This window comes from Salarias fasciatus, chromosome 19, assembly GCF_902148845.1.
Source record: "Salarias fasciatus chromosome 19, fSalaFa1.1, whole genome shotgun sequence".
In the NCBI taxonomy this organism is placed as follows: Eukaryota; Metazoa; Chordata; class Actinopteri; order Blenniiformes; family Blenniidae; genus Salarias; species Salarias fasciatus.
The window spans coordinates 21908999-21932144 of NC_043763.1; the positions used below are offsets into that span (position 1 = coordinate 21908999).

The 23146-nt window shown below is 42.4% G+C and overlaps 1 protein-coding gene across 6 annotated transcripts in view; it reads left to right on the top strand.

Annotated features, from left to right (window-relative positions):
- smoc1 (SPARC related modular calcium binding 1) overlaps window positions 1-18895 on the top strand; it is a 67457-nt gene extending 48562 nt beyond the window's left edge. For 4 of the 6 annotated variants that reach the window (XM_030117411.1, XM_030117414.1, XM_030117415.1 and 1 more), the window contains 6 exons: window positions 2293-2485; window positions 4832-4908; window positions 8682-8787; window positions 10073-10317; window positions 10788-10821; window positions 16739-18895. In XM_030117411.1, the coding sequence (XP_029973271.1) occupies window positions 2293-2485; window positions 4832-4908; window positions 8682-8787; window positions 10073-10317; window positions 10788-10821; window positions 16739-16778 (695 nt within the window). In that variant the 3' untranslated portion in view covers window positions 16779-18895. Of the gene's footprint in view, window positions 1-2292; window positions 2486-4831; window positions 4909-8681; window positions 8788-10072; window positions 10318-10787; window positions 10842-16738 lie in introns of all 6 variants that reach the window. The other 2 variants (XM_030117413.1, XM_030117412.1) reach the window with 2 other exon arrangements.
- Window positions 18896-23146: the final 4251 nt, after the last annotated feature.

A 23146-nucleotide genomic window follows, 5' to 3' on the forward strand; every position in this document is an offset into this window, starting at 1 on the left:
CCCTCTCCTCTGAGTGTGTCGGGGCCCGCCGCTGAACCTGCCGCCACTCTCATCTCCATCTTTATTCACTTAGCCACGGAGGTTAACGGCAGACTATTGCGTTTCCAGTTTGCGGATCATGTTTTAAGAAGTAATTACAGTCAGTCTCTCTGTGGGCAGCGTCTTTATTGGGATTTGTTTTGCATAAGCGGGACTGTTTTAGTGTTTTCTTCCTGTATGAACACGATACACTCAGCGTTAATCCACAACCAGGAAGACCAGCAATCAATGCTGCTTGTGACCAATCTTCTGGTCACAAGCTCATCTTAAGGCTACTATAGTTTAACTATAGTTTATAGTTCAGAAAAAAACTCCATTATTACTATTTTTGAACCCAAAATTGCCAAAAAAAAAAAAAAAAAAAACTTCTCAGCAACATTGAACAATGTGATGAAGAAAACAAGGATTTGTGAGCTAAAAATATATCAGCATCTGCTGGATGAGACTTAAAGAGGGTGCACTTACTTTTCGGCGTAAAAAAGTAATTGTGTCACACACAGTACTTTTTATTTTTAAACGGATGTGACTTATAGGCCAGGAAATATGGCAATAGAATAAAATGTAAAATCCTCATTAATGCGGCTGTTCCTGAGACTATGATAGAAGCTTTAATTTGACCTAATGGAAGGAGGCTCTATCTCTTTTCATTTCATTAATTTTTCAGGGATTTAAAGCAACATTCAAGTGAAAATGCATCGTTTTTGCATTCAGAAAAAAGTTCGTGTTGACAAGGCCACGGTTTGAGAAGGATGTCCATTTACATGGAAATGGCAGAGACTGAAAACAGTGTAGTTTTCATGTTGGGTCACTAGTTGGTGCCGTTTGTTTTTGTAATGAAACCACAGGCACACACACACACAAACACACACGTGTTCAGAGAACAAAATGCTTCAGACATAAGCAATGGGAGAACATAGGCCTTCGTACGGAGGGACGACCAAGCTGCGTTGTCATTTCGGTGACTCTCAGCTATCAAACTACCAAGTCCCACCCAGGAACGCCAGTAACCATAGAGAGATGTGCCGATGTGGTAACGGGTGTGAGCACTCCTCCATAGTTTAGGAATAGAAAATCGACTCCACATATTCGATAATCTCTTTCCGCCTCCTGAAGCTTGGCCTTTGCATCATTTCTCCTTTTTTTATGTTCTGGTTTCTTTGCTGCACGAGACAAAATATTTCGGGCCTGATGTCCTCAACAAAGTCAAAACGTCACCACCTTGAAGCAGCAGCTTCAAAAAGTCGCTGTGACTTTTCTGCTGTTGGTTCCTAATGTTTCATAGTTCACTTGAACGTGAAATGAAGAACAGATCAGGAGTGGTTAGGAGAAAAAAAAAAAAGACACTTCGTCACCATGGTAACACGTTGTGTTGTACTTGTGCTTAAGAGTGAGCAATGGACTAAATGGATGTGAGTGTAAATACAAGGCGCTGAGCGGGGAAAAAAAAGACACTGTAGGAGCATCTTTAAAGAGCCGAGGCCTCTTTTTGAACAGAATCATGGGAGATGCGAGTCTAAGCAGCCAGAAGCCGCCATTTCCGGTGAAGAGCGGCGCTGTTACCGTTACACCAAACTCCTGTTTGTATTTACAAATCAAACGGAAGTTTTTAAAAAGTTTCAAGGACATCTGCACATCTGATTAGTAACAAATCAGCAAACAGACCATCTTCCTCCCACTAACTATTGACGCACTTCGACGTAACTTGGGCCCCGTTAACATGGCGCTTGCTTTTTGTGCTTTTGTTTCAGAGGAGTTTCACGCTTATACAGCAACGGTTTGAAAATGATGCAAACTCACACCGAAACGAAAGAAATGCTGATATCGCTGGCAAACCTGACTAAAAAGTGCCGTTGTTGGTTGTTTTATATTAAAAACAGGCTGGTAAAGGCATTGAGGACGGTTTTTGTGTGAATTGGACCACCAAAATGAAATGAAAGGTTCATTTTCACTTTAAAACATCTTAATCATTGGGTGAATTACTTGTTAGACTGACTCACAGAGTTGACCCACAGCTGAACGCTTCAGAATAACAACAGCTCTTTTTTTCCATAAGAAGTGGTACATGTGCAGAATAAGTTCTGATTTCTCAGCATCAGAGAGAAAAAAAAGCACTAAAAAAATCTCTAAAATACATCACTGAATGAGCCATTTTCCACAATTATCGGTGCCAGAGGTACTGAAATTTGTTATTCAGGTTTTTGTACATGTGATCCGTGTGTTTTTTTGTATTGAGTGTGTTTCTCATGGTTTTAGAGAAAGTTCCCTCTTGTGACCAGGAGAGACAGACTGCTTTGGAAGACGCCCGGCAGAATCCTCGTGAGGCCATTTTCATCCCCGACTGCGGGCCGGGAGGTCTTTACAAGGCGGTCCAGTGTCACCAGTCCACGGGCTACTGCTGGTGTGTCCTGGTTGACACTGGGCGACCCATCCCGGGAACCTCCACCAGGTAAGATTATGGAAGGAAGAAGAAAAAAAAAAGTTTTCATTGAAGAAAAGCTTTGTTCAGTGTAAACTGACTCGTTCGGTGTTCACTGCCAGTGACACTGGTTTACCTGCAAAGCTAAGTGTCTGTTTAGCACTGAGATTATACCTTTTATCCCCGCCCTCTCCCATGTCAACGTAAACAACACTGAACAGTTCATTTGAGGAACTAACAGGATGTAACTCTGAACATGGGCGAGCGGAAAGGAATTTTCTCAGGTACGCTGAAAAATGTTCCTTGTCGAGGCGTAAAACTGAAGAATGATTCAGTACAAACATTTTACAACACATTGTTTGGTGAAGAAAAAAAAAAAAAGAAGAAGAAAACTAATCTGACAATGCCTCATCCTAAATTTTTGTCTTAATGTTCCGAGAGGCATGTCGGTAACAAATGTCTTTTTATGATTCTGAGGCCCAGTTTCAGCTGAAGATGCACTGTTTTTTTTGCTATTTCATTACAGAAAAGTTTTTTGTTTACACAGAAACGTTTTGAAAATGATGTCCGTTTCCATGAAAACCACACAAACATGTGGGCAGAGAACGATACGCTATAAATATTACCAGTGGGAGAACACGGACCTTCCTATAGACAGAATTGCTATTAAGGTGACTGTCAACTCTAAAACTACCAAGTTCCAGGAGAATCTGGACTGGGAGTCATGACAGTCCAGAGGAAAACGTTGAACTTATTGTCCGTCTTCTCACACATGAGCAGAAAAACTGTTTACTACAATCGGTGGCGCGCATGTGCAATAGCAGCGTTTCCACTGGCAAAACAGAGATGGAGCCCGAGCGTTTACAAAAACTTTTTCCATCTACACACAGCATTTTCCAAAAGTTCCACCTTGGAAACCGTTTTCAAAAAGTTGCATTTTAAGGAATGCCTAAATATATTGTGTTGAAATAGTGTATGTCAGCAGCCTGTTTGATTTTACTGCTTTTACTAATTGCGTGTCAACTGTTTTGTTCTTGCTTCCAAGCGAACTCCACCTCCTCAACAGATGGTGTTTCTTTTCTCAGGGACTTTGAACGGAGGCGGAAAAAATAAAATAAAATTAGAAACAGTGCCGCAAAAGCTATACCCACAAGACTCCCATCTGTATGTTAGCAGCGTTAAAGTATTTAATGTGATTATTGCTCTGGAGACAATTGCATTAAATTTGGATTCAGAACTTCTGCCATTCATCCTCAAGATCTTTCCCCGGTGCAGAGTCATGCATCAGACATCCTGCCTGAGATCAGTGGTTGAATAGACTGTAAAAAGACAAGTTGCATTGAAAAGAAAAAAAAAAAGCCAAATGAAAGACACATGCTCAATTTTCCATCGTGTTCTAAAACCACTGATACAATCGCCAGGAGAAAACGAGTCATGCCACGCACGACGCCAAACAGTTCACCTCCCAAACTGCAGGTCTGAGCGCATGAGATTAATGAAATCCTCCATTGTGCTTGAACAAAAAGGAAAGATGAATCACTGGCAGCGATTTGTCACAGAACAGCAGCAGATTAAAGAGGCCGAAGGGCAAGAAGGGAGATTCAAGACGTCAGGATGCAGACAGAATAATACCTGCTGGGGGAGAAGACAGAGAGAGATGTGAGTGAGTGAAAGAGTGAGTGAGTGAGTGAGTGAGTGAGTGAGTGAGTGAGTGGTGAAATCGTGAGTGAATAAAAAGATAATGTGTGACTGTAAAGATGTGTGGATGAATCAAAGAGTGAGTGATTGAATGACTGTGAGTAAATGAATGAATGCATGAATGCTAGCATGACTGTGACTGCATGACAAAGTAAATAGAGTTCATGCATGAGTGGAGGAATAAATCAGTTTACTAGACAATGAATGGATGGATGAATAAATGAATGGAGGAATTTCATGAGTGGATAAATGAATCAATGAATGATTGCATGTGTGGATGAATGAAGAGGTGAATGGCTGAGAAAATCTATTAACAATTGAATGAATGAATTATTTTACATGGAGAAGTCTGAAATATTTTTTTAATTTCACATAAACTTTATTTTAAATCTAAGGACGTTCAGTTTTTTTCACATTTTAAAAACTAGCAAGATATTTTGCTGTCTTCAGTCTTCATAGCAACACTTCGTGGTTGAATGTTTCCATTTCCAGATGATTTTCATGTGTTCACTTCTCAGTTCTGCAAGGACTGAGCCGTTTTGATTTCCAGAGCCGAGACGATCTGTGAACTTGCACGAGGTGCTGGTTTGATGTGTCAGACTTCTGGCAGGCCACTAAAGCGCTGCGAGTCTTCGTCCTCCTCAGCTTCTGTCTCGTGTCTCCGTCTCTCTGTAACAGGTACCAGACGCCCGAGTGCGAGTCTGTGAACCCACGCCCCGACACGGAGAATCCGTTCCAAGGCCGAGACCTGACAGGTTCCCTCACCTTGCACTCTGACTGTCACTAAACACAGACAACGAATGCAGAAAGCATGCAGCTGTATTTTGGTTAGAAGTGGTGAAAACTGATTCGTGGTGTCGGATTCCCAGGCAACAAAGATCAGAGATTCCAGAGGTCACGACCTCACCCTCTCACTCCTCTGCCCTCGTTAATGCTCACTTACTTTTGCTTCCCCATCATTTCAAGTTGCATTGCAAGTCTTATTTAATTCCCCCACCTGGTGGGTTTACAGAGTGGAGCAAACTCCTGACTGTGCAGCAGATGTGTGGCGTGTTTTATGGAAGGTGTGAGTGTTTCTGGGTACTGTGGGCTGATGTGGGGGGGTTTGAGGGGCTTCTGGGTGGGGGCTGCAGGGAGCCCAGTGGAGCTAGTGTGCCAGCTATCATGTCCAATTTTGCAGTTTTCGTGCAAACTGACATCGTTGTTGAAACTTTGCCGTATAAAAGCAAAACTTCTCCAGAACGAAACCGTGAAGATGATGCGTGTTCACTTGAAACGTTGTCGTGTGAACGGGGCCTGAGTGAGCAGCAGACAAGGAATACAGGGTTAGGGTTCAAAGCCAAACCGTGAGGGTGAATTTGTGAAAACATGCAGAAACTGTCCGTTGTATAAGATTTAAAATCTAAACAGATTCACACAAACTGCAAAATCTTTTCTTACAAAACGTAAAGAGCTGTCAGATGAAAAACATGGTTTTAATAACTTTCACTGTAACGTGCACAAATGGCCATTACCATAAATGATTCAAGCTGAAACTGCTTTCACTTTCAAAAGTTTAACTTGTTCAATTTAATTTTAGTTCAATGTCAATTTACAATGGAATTTTTTTGCAGTAATGCAGTAAGTGTGTCATTACTGTACTCATGTGGACCAACCAACTGAACTAAGAACATTTTTATTCTAAATAAAATGAGTAACTAGGATTTAGATTTTCGAAAGAAAAATGGCATAAACAGTGGTATAACACAAAAAGGTTTTAATACTGCATGATATGGAAAATTATCAGAACAATATAAAAATGATCTATGCTTATTTTTTTCCTCTAGTTTAAGTCTTTAGACCATAGCTCTCCATTCACACAGAGTTAAGGGATTTCTGATGTGACTGCTTGCTGTGATACTGTGTGATATTAAGTTTGCACAGCTCTGGATTGTGGGAGGAAGCCACCATCACACAGGGGGAACATGCAAACTCAGCACAGACACTCCCCGAGCCCACCTCGCTGTGAGGCGACACCACATGAAAACTCACTGTCCTGGGGTTTTTCCTTTTTCTTTTTAATTTCTGACCTGAAAGTGGAAACATCTCCACAAAATTTCCCGAATCTTCCCTGAAACTGTTTTTCGGCCCCCTGATGAGACTCTGCCTCCTCACCCCAGATTCCATCTCTACCTCCTGTATCAACAAACTATTTCAAAGACATTCATTCATGAAAAACATTAATTCTGTTCTGCATTTGCTTTTGTCTTGTGTGGAAAACAATAATAATAGCACAAAAAAAAAAAAAAAAAAAACCTCTCAGACTTTATGGCAGCGTCTGAAGAGGAGTTTTTTTTCCTCAAAGCCACATTTGGACTTTAGGCATTAAAACGTTTTTTTGAGGTTGATCTGCAGCACAAGCTGAAGCATTTTCCACATCAACGAAGCAAAGAGAATGACCGCGATCCACAACTTCTTCACTTTAGCCTTCTTTCCAACAGTTGTCGAGGTTCCTGTTTGACTGATCTCCTGTTTCCTGGATGATGTGCACCTCATCAACCCTGAAATAACTCAGGTTTTAACTCAGCTCGGACATATTTTCACTTTCCCAAGAATATATTTGACAGCGAATAGCTCTGCAGTCCAGCTTAATGTCAAGCAAAACTACCTGGATGACGTTAAACAATAAATTAAATAAAATCCAGCCAGTACTGTTAGTAATTTGAATACACAGCTGTACTGTAACCTTTAGCTGTAACTTCAAAAATAGCATTACTGTCTGCAGCTCTGTGACCTTTGCAACAAACTGCTGTTCACTACAGGACGAGTGTTCCATTAATCCTGAACAAACTCAGTGCTTCTGTCTACATTAGCATTATCCCGTGTCAACAAGTGCCTTAAATTACAGTTAGCAGTGTGAAATAAATGTATGCTTCAGTTTGAATAATAAAAAAAAGTCAAAAGCGGAATTAAGCCACAAGTGCAATTGGTTTCCCTGAAATAGCATGTTTAAAACTCTACATAAGAAAATCCAGATTATAGAGCATCTTCCTCCCACTTAAATGAGTGAGAGGATGCTTAATGAGTGAATGATGCTTAAATGAGTTTAATGAGTGAACCACAATGATTTAACTCAAATCAAAGTCTCCCTATGCACCAGTGTGTTAGGCGGCGCCTATCTCTGTTTCGTAACCCCAGGCCACACAGCTACTACTGTGAGTAGTGAAAGCTACAGTTGGGGGGGGTTAGACCTATGGGAGCTCTGCGTATTCCACCTCCTACCCCGTCCTATTTATGCCGAGCACCTGGCTCGAAGGCAGCAGGTACCATTTTGAAGGTCTTTGGTATGACCCGGCTGGTACACGACCTCCTGGTTGTGAGGCGGATGCTCTACCACTGGGCCATTACTCTGGTAATAATTTTATTACATGCACATTAATGCAGTGCAGTGTGGAAGTGTTTCAGATTGCACTTTTTCTTTCTTCGAGAACATTCTAGGGAGCAGCACAATATCTCACTAGCTCAGCAGCATCGCCCTGCACGGTGCATTCACCCTCAGCAAATTCAAGATAACTGAAAATTGGGCAATTTATTAATAGAAATCTTATCAATGGAGATCTTAAAACTGAACTGGTTGCTGTGGGGCAGAAGTCTGAAAAATCTGAGAAAAATCAGCTGAAATGTTCTCTCTTCTGATGCGCTGCTGGTCTGAAATGCAGGTGTGACGGAAACCAAGACGCAAACAAAAGAACAGTAATCAGTCACAGCAGGTGTGAATTAAATCTACTGAAGGCTTCGTATTTACTGCCAATCATCAATATTTGACAACATTACGGCACGTTTCGTTCACGTCCTGCAGCCCTCACGATCACCTCGTGCTTCATAACACCCCAATTTAACACTTGGATTAAAGCACAGCGAGGCAGTGGCTCTGCCAGCCTCACGTCACGTCGGAAATGCTAATTAGATTCACCTGGCGGGGCGGCGGCCCACCTCCCACGTGAGAAGTGCTCAGAGGAGGTTTGGATCCGCTACGAAAAGCCGGTGAGAAAGAGAGGGAGAAGATTACTTTACTGCGCAGCTGCGTTTGAAGTTTCCCTTTAAGAGACACAATTAAGAGGGAAAAATTTGCACTGGTTAAGCGAGCTATTAAAACCATACATCTGGGCAATTAAAGAGAGCTACCCAAGGTGTTCAGAATCGCGTCATAAAAGTTAACAGGTCTGCAGCGCTCCACAAAGCGCTCTCATCACAGCACACTTCTGTCCCACCTCTCGCCATGTGCCTCGGCTGAGAGGTTTTTTTTTTAAAAAAACAAAACGCTCAGGATGACTCTGCCGCTCACACGGCTGCTTGCCACGTAAACGCGTTTATTTGTATTTGCGTTTCTGCGAAAAGGCGTTTGGTCTCTGACATGGATCAGTCTGGTTTCGCTGGTGTTTGGGGCTTTGGGGACACTTCGGCTTCACTCTGCCGTAATCGCTCAAATTAGTTGCGGAAGGTAATTTTTCTTTTCTTTGTTTCCCTTTTTGTCTTTGATTCGTAACAGGCTGCCCAGAGGGGAAGAAAGTGGAATTCATTACAAGCTTGTTAGATGCCCTCACCACAGACATGGTGCAAGCCATAAACTCACCAGCCCCCTCTGGTGGCGGGAGGTAAGTAGTGTCACGTGGGACTGCAGAGAGAAGAGCTTTTGAGTTCTTTACTGAAAACCTGAACAGGAATAAACTTTCCTGCGGGTCTTCTTCATTGCACAACGCTCACTTTCACTCTGTGTATGCAGATGAGACCGAAACATATTTCATTAAGCGGCTGGCCGTACCTTGTACACTGAGCTTTGTCTAAAACGGCGGTCAAACATGAGGACTGTGGGCCAAATCTGACCTACAAGAGGTTCCCATCTGGTCCACCAAACAAATAGGAAAAATGTCCCTTTTTTTTTAATTACTTATGCGTAGTGGCCACAACATAATAGTGAAACCTATTGTTTTTGCATATTATATTTTTGCAAAAATAGACATTTTCATCACATATTCTCTCACTGCAACAAAGAAAAAGTTTAAAGTTTAAATCTAGAGGTTATTATGGTGCTACTTTACCAATCTGATCCACAAATAATGAAACTGGTCTGCATTAGGTTCCTTTACTAAAAGACATTTGACATTCCGTCAGTCTACCCCAGGGCAGCTGTGGCTACAATAGTAGCTTACCACCACTCAGTATGGAGTGAATGAATAATGCAATGTAAAGCGTCGTTGAGTGTCCAGAAAAGCGCTGTATAAAACCAATGCATTATTATTATTATTCCTGAGTTTAAAAGTTTAATCTTTTCCGAGATGTTAATGCAAGCTGAGCTGTCATTTTAACCCTTAACCCATTACAAAAAAACCTTTTGAAATGTAATAGCTGCATGTAATTATGCAAAACTATTGATGCATTTATTGGGGGTAAAGTTTTTTTTTTTTTTTGCAGGTTTTTAATGTACTTTGACTTTGCTTAAAAAAAAGTGATAGTGAATGGAATAGTCCTACTCATTCATTAAAGAACTGTACTGTGTTATTTATTTATTTATTTTTTGTGTCATTCAGCTGATTATTTTGGGATGTATCACTCAGTATATATCAGTTTAAATCAAATACATAGAAGCATTGCATTAACTGTTTTACACAGGTTGGTTTAATCTTGCCTCAGACTGTCTGTGGTCTTGTGGTTGATGAATGCTACAAGATGCAAAGATACAAAGATTGTAAACGAAGCAATTTGTTGCGATCCAACTAATGTAGGTCATACTTGAATTTAAAAACGTCAAAATAATCTCTGCATATCTGTAAGGTTGCATTACTAGAAGTACATTCTCATCTGAACTAATTTCAAATGTTGTAAAATGTTTACATGAAAGTGTTTTTCCATGTTCGTCTCTTCGGGTGAATCCTCCCTCAGGTTTGTGGAGCCGGACCCCAGTCACACTCTGGAGGAGAGGGTGGTGCACTGGTACTTTGCCCAGCTGGATAACAACGGCAGCCACGACATCAACAAGAAGGAACAGAAACCTTTCAAGAGGTACCTGAAGAAGAAAGCCAAACCCAAGAAATGTGCCCGCAAATTCACCGACTACTGTGACCTGAATAAGGACAGGGCCATCTCCCTGCAGGAGCTGAAAGGCTGCCTGGGCGTCAGCAAAGAGGGTGAGCGGAGCTCAACGACGCTATCTGCACCCTGGCAAATGAGAACTATTTAGCAGCTATTCCACAGGCATTAGAAGTTTTCTCTCAATAGGAAGTCTATTTCCACTTCAACACTAGTTTAATCGTTAAAAATGTCAACTCAGTCAGCAAAGCAGAGTGGAAGATGAAGTAACCGTGGTGCATGTGACAAACAGATGTGTTGGCAGTTCCTGTCGAGGCTCACTGCACCACTCAGCACCTGTACTGCTGAATATTCACACGGAAAACAGCTGCTCAGCACCGAGCGGTTCACCTAATGAAGAATATTACTGATGACAAACAGAGAGAGCTGGAGCCAGACAGCAGTTTAGAGAAGAGGGAGCTACTGACTTATGAGGCAGAATGAAATGGAATCATGCTCTTTAGAATCTGTTCGACCAGTTTTTATCCGCACGTCATGTGAAATTCACGTCCCTGTTTTCTCTTTGCAGGCAGTTCAACAACAAGTGGCAACCAAGGGACAAGGCAAGGGACAAATTTGTTCAGTAAGGCAAACTAACCGGCTTTAACTAACCCGCCTCTGGCTCTGCATGCTGTGGTTAGATCATTGTGTTAATGTTAACCACCATGTTCACGTTCAACACACCCGTATCATTAAGATATTTAAAAACTTTAGCATCTACTGTTGCATTAAAAACAAAAATAAAATACAATTTTCAAGTAACACTCAATCTTAGTAGTTTTGTGATATGAATTAAATGCTGACGTACTTATTTGGTGAAGGTCCAGGTGAAGTGGCGCTACAGGTTTTCAGGAGGATAAAACACAGCGGCAGACGAGAGCCGCAAGGTTAAATTCCTTCTATGACCAAAAAAACCACATGAAACGCCACAACGACTCTTCATGCTCATGACTTGTACTCACCAGTTTCCCTCCACGACACTTCCTGCTACTTCCTGGAGATTCTTGGCTCCGCCTCCAGATTCTCACTGACCTATCAGAGCACAGAGGACAGGTAAAACATCTGAAAGGAGATTTAACACTCTTAAATGAGATACTTCTCTTCAAGCATCAACGAAAAGCTGGATCTTTAAGGAACAAAATGCAATTTCTTTCGGTAATTTAAACAAATTCTTCAGTGTTGAGGCATCTTTCCTTCCCAAGAGGCTCAACGTACTAGAAGGAAACAATTTCTATCTGATCTTTGCACACAGTCCATTATCCAGAGAGACACACAATTCACAAACACACACATTTACAAGCAGCTCAGATTCAACAAATAACACAGAGAAAATGCAAACGTCACAGAATTCTATCAGTTTAGAATTAAATAATACTGTCTTTTCATGGCTTTTACTCACAGGACAACTTTCTACTTTAATCACCTTATTCTGGAAGTCATATTCATCCATTCACACACACAGCGATGACTGTGGCTCCCTCCATCGTCTCACTGTGATTTAGACAGGCTGAGAAGGGACTGAGACCAACACTGGAATTTAAAGATGGTTGACGATACAATTTGAAGCACAGTCATATCTCTGCAGGGGAAATGTGCTAAAAAAAAAACTAATTTTATTTCAATGGAAATGGGGATTGTGGTATTCCATAAGCAAACAATTCTCCTGAATCAAAGAAAAGCAAATGAACGAATTAAAGAATATAGGCTTTAAAAAAAAAAAATCAGTAAATACACTCGAGGCTTAACAACAACAGCGGTGCTTGGAGTAGAAATTTTTCAGAACGGTTCCGAAGGAGGAGCTTTTAAAGAACACTCCGACTCAGGGTCTACTGTAAGTGGTCAACTCCTCAGAGCTGCTGTCTTTATCTCAAGTGTGAAGCTCCCAGTTGTGATAAATCCCTCCTTCCACACTCCCAGGTACTCACCAATGCACCGCTGACTCGCTCCTTTTCCATCTTTGTCTCCTTTTCTCTCTCCATCGCTCTTTTGGGATTTCCCCCGCTGAGTGAATATTAATCCCAGCGGTGGATCCACCGGGCCGGTGCAGCGCCGCTCTGAGCTCATGTGTTTACCCTGGCTCTTCCCCGCATCGCCAGCAGAACAGTGGCTCGGAGCGGGCATAATGTCAGGGCCTTCGCACCCTTGGCACGGCCGCCAGGATAAACAGCTCCGGTACGGGACGAGCGGAGGAGCTCGCTCGGCTGTTTTCGTTATAGTCACTGAATCTATCACCTTCGTGCTTAAGAGCTGGAAGTAAATATCCTGACAGCTTTATATGGCTCCTTGTGCTCAGAGTTGGTGCTGACTATGGAGCGGGCGAGGTATGTAAAGAGAGACAGAAAGCCTGGAGGAACATATGGCACCGTCCTGCCTTGACCAAGATAGACGGCCGTTGTTTTCAGTTACTCCTGGCTGTTCCTTAATGGCCTGGATCTCTTTAAGTCGAGCTGCGCTGGCCAGGCATTAAATCTCCTCGTGGCCTGTCGCAGCTCGTGATCGTCAGCGGAGTGTCGTTGGATGTATTTACAGTTTACAGTCCGTGTGTTTCGGTGAAGGATTTGGAGCATTCGGGGCAGAAATTCCTCTCGCTTGACACGTTGGCAACGGCGAAGGAAAACATCTGAATGCCTCGTGTGAGATCGGAGGTGCTGGAGACGGTGGCATCTATCCTCCAAGGAGACTGGAAACCTCATTAGACATGAAGTCCGGGGCAGAAATCTCTCTCACAGCCTGACCACAAGCGAGCAATAACTCTGAGGTCATTTGTCACTGTGGTAAACAAAAAAGTTTCACTTTCAAACTTACTGCTGTGTGTTATGGCTACAAGGTTCACAATGTTCTATTCACGAACCTAATTCCATTTAGAAGGACGTAAACACATTTTAAAATAAGTACAAACACATGTGGCTGTCCTAGTATGAATGCTTGCACACAATTATAACATATTAGAAGATCAACAGAGAGGATTAAGTTTAATGAGGAGCTGTGGTTTGCAAATAAAAATTCTGCATCCAGTATCAAATCAATTATTGCAACCGATCTGTTTTCTACCAACACAGTTAAATTTCAGTCTTTTGATCTGTTGGGTTTAGATGCCAGTCAGAACATTAAAAGCTTCATTAAGAATTTGCCATTTATCTATTTTTGTCAAACTTTTTGTCTCTGGCATTTTAAAGACTGACAAGGACAGGAACAACAAACGGAAATCATGACTTGCAGGGTTTGTGGGGGGTGACGACAGGTCAGGAGCTCGTGTATGAAACGAGATATTGGACCATGAGGAAAAACCCGTCAGTGTAAACCTAAATACCAACGTAACAGGAAGAGACTGCAGGAAGAGTGACAAACAGTGAGACTGCAGACAGAATTATGGGAAGAATAAGAGACAGACTGACCCACTAAAGCTCTGCATGCATAAAAAGGCTTTTTAACATTTAAAACCTCTGACTTTAAAGTGTTTCAATAGGAAGGCAGAGTCATTTCCAACTTCTTGTTCGTTGATATATAAATATTTTTTGTCAAAGTTTTGACTTTGTCAACAATCCTATATACTATGGCAGTGGTGTCAAACGTGAGGCCCATGTGCCAAAACTGGTCCACAAAGGTGTCCAGTCTGGCCAAACAACCAAGAAATGCATTTCTGAAAAGCAGCCAACACAACACAACAGTGAGAGCCGAGCTGAGATACCAGGGACGCCGCCATGAAAACTAGAAAACCAGCATCAGCCCCAAAGCCGCGCTGTCAGGGTGACAATGTAAAAACAAACATAATGCAACAGCTGTAGAAGTTTTCCGGCCATTATTCTGTATTTCATACCAGTAGGTTTCATTAAAATTAATTTTATAACACTGTAGTTATTTTCATTTGTAATTGTTTAGTTTTGTGAAAATATAGATATTTTCCTCATGTAAAGACAAACTTTGAAGTTTAACATTGAAGTTTATTTTGGCGGTATTTTCCCGGTCCTATCCACTCAAGATGAAATTGGGTTGGAAGTTCCCTGAACCGAAATGTGTCTGACATTGTGCAAGTTGATTCTAAATGTATTTGAAGCAGCAAACTGACGTCTGAAGACTTAATGCTGAACTGCATGGTGTCACATTTCATGTTGTGTTGTGGCGGCTCGGCGCTCCATCCAATAACGCCGCGGCGAACACAAGAAAACAACATTAGAGCAATACGGTTGAAAGATCTTGTAAACTGGGTCTAATTCACACACAATCCTCTTTTCAATACTCCTGTTTGCGCACGATGCCGGCCATGGTGTTGTTCTTCGTTGATGATCCACAAAAGACATGCAAACTGAAAGCACGACCTATTTGCATGAGTGTGCTTCGGGCAGGATGTTTGGAAATCAGGCTTATCGACAAGAGAAGGAGACAAAGATGAAACAAGCAGGGGGATAATGTACATAGGGAAAGAGCATCAGGCAAGTTTCAAGTTTACAGAATTCAATTTAAATAGAACGCTTTCCTCGAGCAGTGCAGCTTGCATTTAAATTTAGCGTACAGCAGGTAGATATGCCAAGGAGACAGAAGGTCAACAAAACAGCAGAACCGAGGCGGATTAGCACGAGTGTGGAGGCCAGGTCAGCACATGGGGGCATATGTAGTTGGCTCTACATTTTCATGACAACAGCTTTCAGAGTCACTGGAAACCTTTTGCAAACAGTTTCCTGATATTTCAAACTGCACAGTTCAGTTTAGTTCAGAGGCCACATTTGAAATTTGTTCAGAAATCCATGTTTTCTTAGAAATGTTTACTTGGTGGTTTGACCAGATTTGAGTCTCTTGTGGGTCGTTTTTCACCCACTGGTCCTATGTTTGACACCCCAGCTCTACAGCGATCCTAATCCAAACATTGTCGTCCAAATGCGAAACTTTTCTGAAACAAAACGGGCCACAAAACATATATGTGACCGGCCTTCGAAGTGGAGAGCAACATGTATGTGCATTGAACTGAAAGTACTTGGACATGAAGTCTAAAATAAAACAGACAAATAACAGTTGACTTCAGAAGACAAAAACACTCGAACAAAAGGATCAGGATCAGGAGGCGCCATGACAACCCAGGAAAACAAAGGAAAAACAAATATCAGCAGGTGAGCAACATTTAGCAGAAGGTTCGATACTTATTGTTTAAAGCCTTGATGTTGGACTCTAAAACACAACCTGCAGACATCAGATCATTTCACATCGTCCACTGATGCGGAAATGTTTGTTTCAAACTCTGAGTTAGCACTGGACCATCAGATCTAAAAGTAATGTCAGACGAAGAAGGAACATTTTGTTTAGAAAATCCAGGTAGTTCTGACGTTTGTTAAAAGTGTCTGAATAATAAAGTCCACCCACTGTGTGAAAACACGGACTAGCTGGCGGCGATGTGCCACCTCCTCACTGAAGGCTTCTTTCTTCAGTCTGTTGGTGCCGTTTTCGAGACGAGCTTCACTCTGAGTGAAGCACACCAACTCACAACACTCGGGCCCTTCGTGTTTTGTCTGCAGATTTATGTGGAACTCCTCTCTGAGCTTCCTCTCGTCTACTTTTCCTGCTCTCCTGTGTTCCTGCCCTGTTTGTCCTGGCAGCGTCTGTCATTAGACCGGAATGAAAGGAGAGCATTATTGAGCGGGCCTGGCACCGGAGCTGAGGGACCATTAGAGGGCCTGAAGTCCGGTCCTCGCAGAGCCAGTGGCAATTACTCCACACCACTTGGTTTTTAATTATTGTGACATATGCTCGACATGCTGGTGTCAAAGTATGGTGGTCAGATGAAGATGACCACCTTACTTTATCTACTGAAAAGTGGTCTTGGTAGTTCTTCGCCCTGTTGCCACCGCATACCGGTTTACCACGATTCCCAGCTGTTGAGCCAAGTCTCCTTCGTGTTCAGTCCCAGGTGAGACGAGGCGATTCTTTGTGGGACAGGATCTGCTTTCAGCTCTTTATCACGAGTGGGGCCAAGGTGTCCGGGGAGAGGCTGGGGGGGCTTTGTGTTGTTAATGGCACAGACAGAGTCCTCAGACTGCGAGGAGAGGGAGGGAAGGGACCGTTCGCTGCGCTGGAGCCTGGTAATTGCAAAGTCAATTCATCAGCGCTACACTGGCTCCGCTCCTTAGAAGCAGGGCATTTATCTGAGGTAAAGTAAAACCCTGTACAGACAACGTTTTCAAGTGAAAACGGAAAGGTTTTGTCGCGTTTTGGACATCTGTTTACATGACAACGGTGTTTGGAGTCACTGAAAAACTTTCTGAAAACTGTACCCATGATAGAACTTTTGAACACTGATTTCAGTGTTTCCATGTAAACACGAAATGCAAAAATAATCACCTGAAACATTGTTTCTGTCCAAACCACCCGTATTAATATGCATTGTTTGAGCATTTTCACTGTTGTGTGTTTGCTTGACTCGTCCCTCAAAGCTGACCCAAACGCATGAGGTTTGGTCTTCCTCCCTCCTGACCTGGTCTCTCTGTGTCCCAGTAGGTCGTCTGGTGTGAGAAGAGACGGATCGAGAAGCTGAGGCGAGAGCAGAGGGCACAGAGGGAAGGCATCTGTACGCCTGCCGACAGGGAAGAGAAAGATGGAGCAGAAAAATTACAAAGTTCCTGAGGTTAAAAAAAAGAGGAAAAAGAAGAAAAAACTAGACAACGAAGCGGCGCCAAAATATTTGCACTTTCTCCCTTCCTATGGTTGACATTTTATCTGTTTTTATGTTTACGTTTCCTCTCCTGAAATGTCTGAAAGTTGTGAAGGGTAAGAATGAGAATATATTTTTAAAGAGATGACGGCAGAAGTGAGTGGACGTGGCCACGTCTGTTTCGATTCTGGCTGGCCTCAGATCAGAAGAACATCAATCTTAAGATTAAATCTATAGATTTGGACAGTGGAAACTCACAGACGAGACGAGTCACACTCAGCCCGAACATTGCTCGATATGGAGGTCAAAGTGGGAAGTGTCTCCACAGGGGGGCGATAGAGACGTTTACGGTACAGCAACAGAAAAAGCAGCGTCCATCCCACTGCTCTGTTTTACAGAACCAGTCATTTGGTTTTATTTTAACGTCGAAATCAAACCGGGGCTCCTCGTGCTCAGACTTAACCACCGCTAGGGAGGGGGCACAGTAACAGAATATAAACTGAAAAGACAAACTAATCAGGACAAAGCAAAATGAAGCAACAGAAACAAAATAGTTGCTGAACTGTCAGTTTATGACACGTGATTCGTACCCACGAACAACTTATAGTCGGAAAATGTGATATATATGAACAATACTCTTCCTGTACCACATCTCAGACGCAGCATCTGGTTGACAATTCTAACTTTTTTTTTCTCCAAAAGAATTATATTGATCGAGAGATCAAGGCACAACTCCTACAGTCTGAAAGCCCCCCCAGTTCAAAGAAATGAATAATACTATGTTGAGAAACTGTTTCTCAACACATTTTCCTTGATGCCCCTCAGACTTCCTTTAAAACACCTCGTTTACACCACATTTTCGAGTTAAAACAGAAAACGTTCGTCTATTGTTGGCCGCCTGTTTACATTACAACGGCGCTCGGAGCCACTGAAAATGAAACTTGATGAAAATGGCTCCCAGGGTGGAGGTGCAAGGCCGTTTTGAAAACGCTGTGGCTCCACCTCTGTGGAAAAGAGCGGAAAAGGGCATTTTTCTGAAGCGCTGCTCCTGCACATGCGCACCGCGCTTGTAGTGATTAACTCTACACAAGTACAGGAAGGATTCATTCATAGAAAAGAATGCACTGTGTGCTGTTGATTCCTGAATTTAACAGCGTTTCTCCAATAAAGTTCACATTTACGACATCACCGTCTGGATCACAGGTAGAGACACAAAGAAATGAAGTTTAAATAAGCTTTAATATTCTCTGCATGCAGACGTAGGTAGTTTTAAATGACATAAATAGAGCAGCCCCTCGCGGCCTTCCAGGAAGACCGTACATCATTTTCAGTGTTTCTACCGCGTAGCTGCAAAACTTTGACAACGAAAATTCTAAACTTGTGTGTTTTTACTTGAAACGACGAGCAAACGGGGCCTTATTGTTATTTTCTTTTAAAAGAGCCTAAAAAAAATCTGAACTTTACGCAGTTCCGCGTCGTTACAATGTCCAGAAAATCTAAATGCTGAACAGTCACAGTAAAAAGACTGAAATAGATGAAGTGGCATAAGATGTTTACATGTATCTTGTTAATATCAGCTCATTTCAGCTGTCATGTTCACGTTTATGCTCGCTTTCATGAGAAAAATGTGGCATTTCCTTATGCACACTTCGTAAAATAAATACTGGAGCCCTCCCTGCAATAACATTTGTGTACCTAAATACAGTGACTGTCCGTCCTCCAACAGCTGAGCTTAGTCTGACACGCATGCTGGAGATTTGCCACCTTATGCAAGACACTGAAGTGGGTGCTTGAAGAAAAATGTGTCCCATAAATAAAAGAAAAAGGCAGAGCTTGGAAGAAAGAGAAGAATGTCCTTCTGCATTTGGGAGCAGTTGACTTTGAAAACAGGCAAACGTCATATCTTTGCTATATGTGTATTTGTTTTGTGTAAGAGTCATTGTAATGGATCATGACCATGAGACAAAAAAAAAGAATGCTCCTATTGTAAATATGTACAATAACCTTTGTTTGTTTGTTTTACTAAATATAATTGAGGGTTCATGTGGGTTTTTCTGTGTTTACATCTTGTCAAACATTAGGCTGTTACAGTAGCTCATTCACTGCTTCAAAAAGCTTAGACCAGACTGGAAGTTATCAGCTCTGAGGACTGTTTATTTTATCCACGCTGAGGTTATTTTACTGTTTTACAAGTCCTGTCGACATCACTACGCAGAGCGGAGGCTGTGTACAGTATCTGGTGCTTAGTTCGCTACAATCACAGGTCCGGTCCAGTCTCATCAGAGCCGGACCAGTTCTGCCAAGAGTGAGAGAGGAAACACTGGGCTTGTGTGTGTGTGTGTGTGTGTGTGTGTGTGTGTGTGTGTGTGTGTGTGTGTGTGTGTTTACTGAAGTGCTTCCAGACGCTGCAGATCACATGTGAGATCTGAAACAGCCTAACAGGCTGGTAATCACTACAAATGGGGGGGTGTGTATTGGATTGGGGGGTGGGGGGTGCAGACGACCATCAGAACCGTCCAGCTCGGTGATACAGTATATGAACACATGAACGTTTTCCAGATCCCAGAAAGAATAAAGCACCAATACTTTTATATAAAAATGGCTAATGTTGATTTTTTTTTTCTTTCCCGGTTGTAAGTCCTCATGAGTTCCTGAGCTGTTTGTAGCTAAAAATGATCAAAAATGAGAGCTGGGGAGCAGCGGCAGGTTGCCTCTGGGGTGCACTGCTGTTTTGTGAAGAATGCGTTGTTTCCCCACGTCAAGTCTAACATAAATTTAAAGCGGTGAAGACGTCTGCCGAAAAGCAGATCAAGTCGGAGACAGAGAGAACTGGTATTCTGTTATTTAACCGTTTCGGTGAAGCCATATGACATTCTGAATAGATGAGTTTGATGACATTATTGTGGATCGCACTGCAGTTTTTCTCTTATGAATCAGTCTTTATAGCAACAAGGTGTCAAAGCAATAAGACAAAACAAGAAAACATTAAATACGATATGAATGAAAGAGAAATTTAAAAAATATCTTTGAGAACACAACTAAACATGAAAGCGACGACGAAAAGCATGGAGCGGTGTTGGAAAGCTCTACAGAAGAGACCCTGTTGCGGTTTTCACCCACATCTGTTTAAACTCTGCTCAGTCTGGACAGTTGAGAAGCTTCTGGAGCTGCAGCTTTGCTCTCAGTTTCCCACTTTCTACTGACCCCACATGGGGAGAAGCTTCACTGCAGCGCTCAGCTCTTATTCATGTGTGTATGCAGCCAGGAGTTCACACATGAACTGACCTTCACCAACTGCCAATAAATATTTCAACGAAAGGCATGGAAATAAACTGGCAGGTAACAATATAACAACAACAACGCATATTATTAAATGTGGAGACTGTGGATGTGGACTTCAAACTGTCTGTGTGTGTTATATTCTGATTTAGTGATGGGACTTCAAAGGTGTAGATGTCAGTGCATGATGGGAGGTTTTTAGGGGGTGGGGGTGGGGTGGTGAAGGGAGTGGTTTGGAAACAGGGTGGAGTAGAGAAGGTGGGGGTGGAGGCTGGAGGGGGGGTATCATAGATGAAATTGGAGCCGAGAGGCAGCTGCAGTACATCTGTCTTGTACTGACACATGTGGCATTTGACTTCCAGTGAGAGGTTCAAAAGAGTTTTATAATGACGCAGCTGCTTAGGGATGTGTGTGTGTGTGTGTGTGTGTGCGTAGGTGGAGGGTGGGTGGCTTTGCTGGAGGGGTTTCATAGGTGAAGGCTGGAATGTGGCTCTCTGAGAGTGACGTGTGGGCCGTACAGGTGCTGCTCCATGTTGTTTTAGACTTACTTAGACGTAGTTCCTCCTACTCCGTTCGGAGTATTGGGCAGCTAATCTCCTCCAACCATCTCTGTCCCAAGCTTTGGTCTTGACTTCCGTCCACTCGATCTGCATATTCCACGTCTCTCTTGAATGTGCTGTGCCAGGTGATGCGTGGTCGTCCCCTCCTTCGAAAAAATAATGAGAATATCTTGGAGAGATCATATCACGGTGTTGTTTTAGGAGGTCTATAAGTTTTCAGTTAGCAGCTTTCAGAAAAGAGGTCAAACAAGAGCACCACAGAGCTGCACTCACGTGTAACCACCGTTACACTAATACTGACTAAATTACTCGAGCAGAGATGCAAAACTCTCCATTTGATTGGTTACTGAGTTTCTTGACCCATAGACTTGATTAATTTTACTTACATGCCTCATTTTTACTTACATTCTATACTTAAAGCACATTTTTCAGGCTTTGTTTTGAATATTAATGCAAATGTGGCTGTACTCAAGTTTATTCTGCTTTTAGAAAAGGTTACAACTGTGCAGAACCATGAAAAAAACTAGTCAAAGAATACTGGTTTTAAAAAAGAACGGATACTTTGTCAAAATGCCTTCCAACAGAACATCCAACATCCGGCTCCCACTTTTAATGATGTAGTTAGCATGTTGGGCCACGAGTGGGTGCCATTTGTTTTTGTACCCACAACACACACACGCACACACGCACACAGAACAATAGGTTATAAACATTACACTGATGAACTGCATTTTCTTACTAAGGTCAGACGTCTGCGAGTAAATGAGACCCAAAAAGTGTGACTAAGGCAACATTGCCAAACCAGAGGACCAAAAAAAAAAGAAAAGAAAGAGTATGCTATATCAAAGTGCTGTTGCACAAACAGTACATCAACAGGTCACTGAAGCTTTATTTACATATATTTGCTTTCGTGGCAACAGGATAACACTAATACATGAATAACTACAAGAAAATGTGCAGACCTGAAGTCTCAGCGACAATAAGGTAAAATAAATGTTGCTATTGTGAATGTAAATAAACGAACACGTCAATAAGTGAATGCAGAAAACTGACTTGAGTGTGTTTGTACCATTTCATTTTTCGGAATGTGATGAAGTGTGTGAACTCATCTGGCCACACTGGACATTGTTTAGCAGTATGAGAAGCCCATACTCTCCAGTTGACATGTATTATCTGAAAACACTGATTCTCAACAGATCTGATGAGCAGGAGCAGAGCAGGGCAGACATCGTTTTGGACTGATCATTCATTTGTTCATCACACATGGTCTAACACAAGAAACCACTATTTTACTTTCAGCACATGTTTTGGTGGTGATGAGAAGCCCCCCCTTCATTTTCTTTTTTTTAAAAACACAACTTTGTGTGCATTGAAACACTTAGAAACGGATCAAAAACACCATTACAGGTAATTTGGAGCGGGGGCCATTAGCCGGCGGATGACTAAACATTTAGCGGTGGGGGGGGATGATGGTGGTGGAGGTGGTGCACTCTGCACGCCATTTGCTCCTGATGCCCCCCCCCCCCGTGCCTGCAGCAGCACCTGCCGAGCTGCCTGAGTGTGCAGGGTCAGGGGGTTGACATTCGGGGAGGCTTGGGGGGGTAAAAGGTCACACTCCAGACAGGCGTATCCACACACTGATTAGGAACTCAGCTGCAGGAACAGCTTGCAGGTGGATGAAGCGTTCTACCCCCTACTGCTCACTGGCCCTTTTTTCTACTCTACTACACACACACACACACACACACACACACACACACACACACACACACACTATGTTTAGTTGGGAGATTTATGTCGCAAATAAAAGCAAATTCATTCACAAGACAGGAAAAAAACTGAAAAAAAAATGCACAGCAATGCACAAACAAGCGCTTCTAAAAAAGGTAGAATATAATCGAAAAATGGAGAACGTCAATTTATTTTGGATTTATTGTGAATAATTATTGTACGTTGCCAGAGACAGACAGACACTCACACTGTGCCCTAAAAGCAATCTGGAAGCTATATCCATTTTTCTTTAACGTGTGTTTCTGGACATTGGGAGAAATCCTCACACACACAGAGAGAATATGCAAACTCCATTTTGAAAAACACCAGACTTTTTTGCCCTTACAGGCCTTCTGTTTAACACCACTGACCTATAGTCACTGACATAGCATCTGAAAGGAACTCAGAGGTTTGCTGTGGTTTTTTATTTCAGCCGTCGACTTTAAGTTTCAACAGGATTTTACGTGAGACTCGACAACAGGTTTCAGATCTCCAGTAAAACTGTTCAAGAAAGGTTCTTCCAGGGTTCACAGAAAAAGTGTCCTGCTTAAACAATTTTTGTAGAGAGAGGCCAACTTCATCCAGTTCCACTCCTTTATTGATCATTTCACGAGTGCTTTGCCTCATTTTATCAGTGACCGC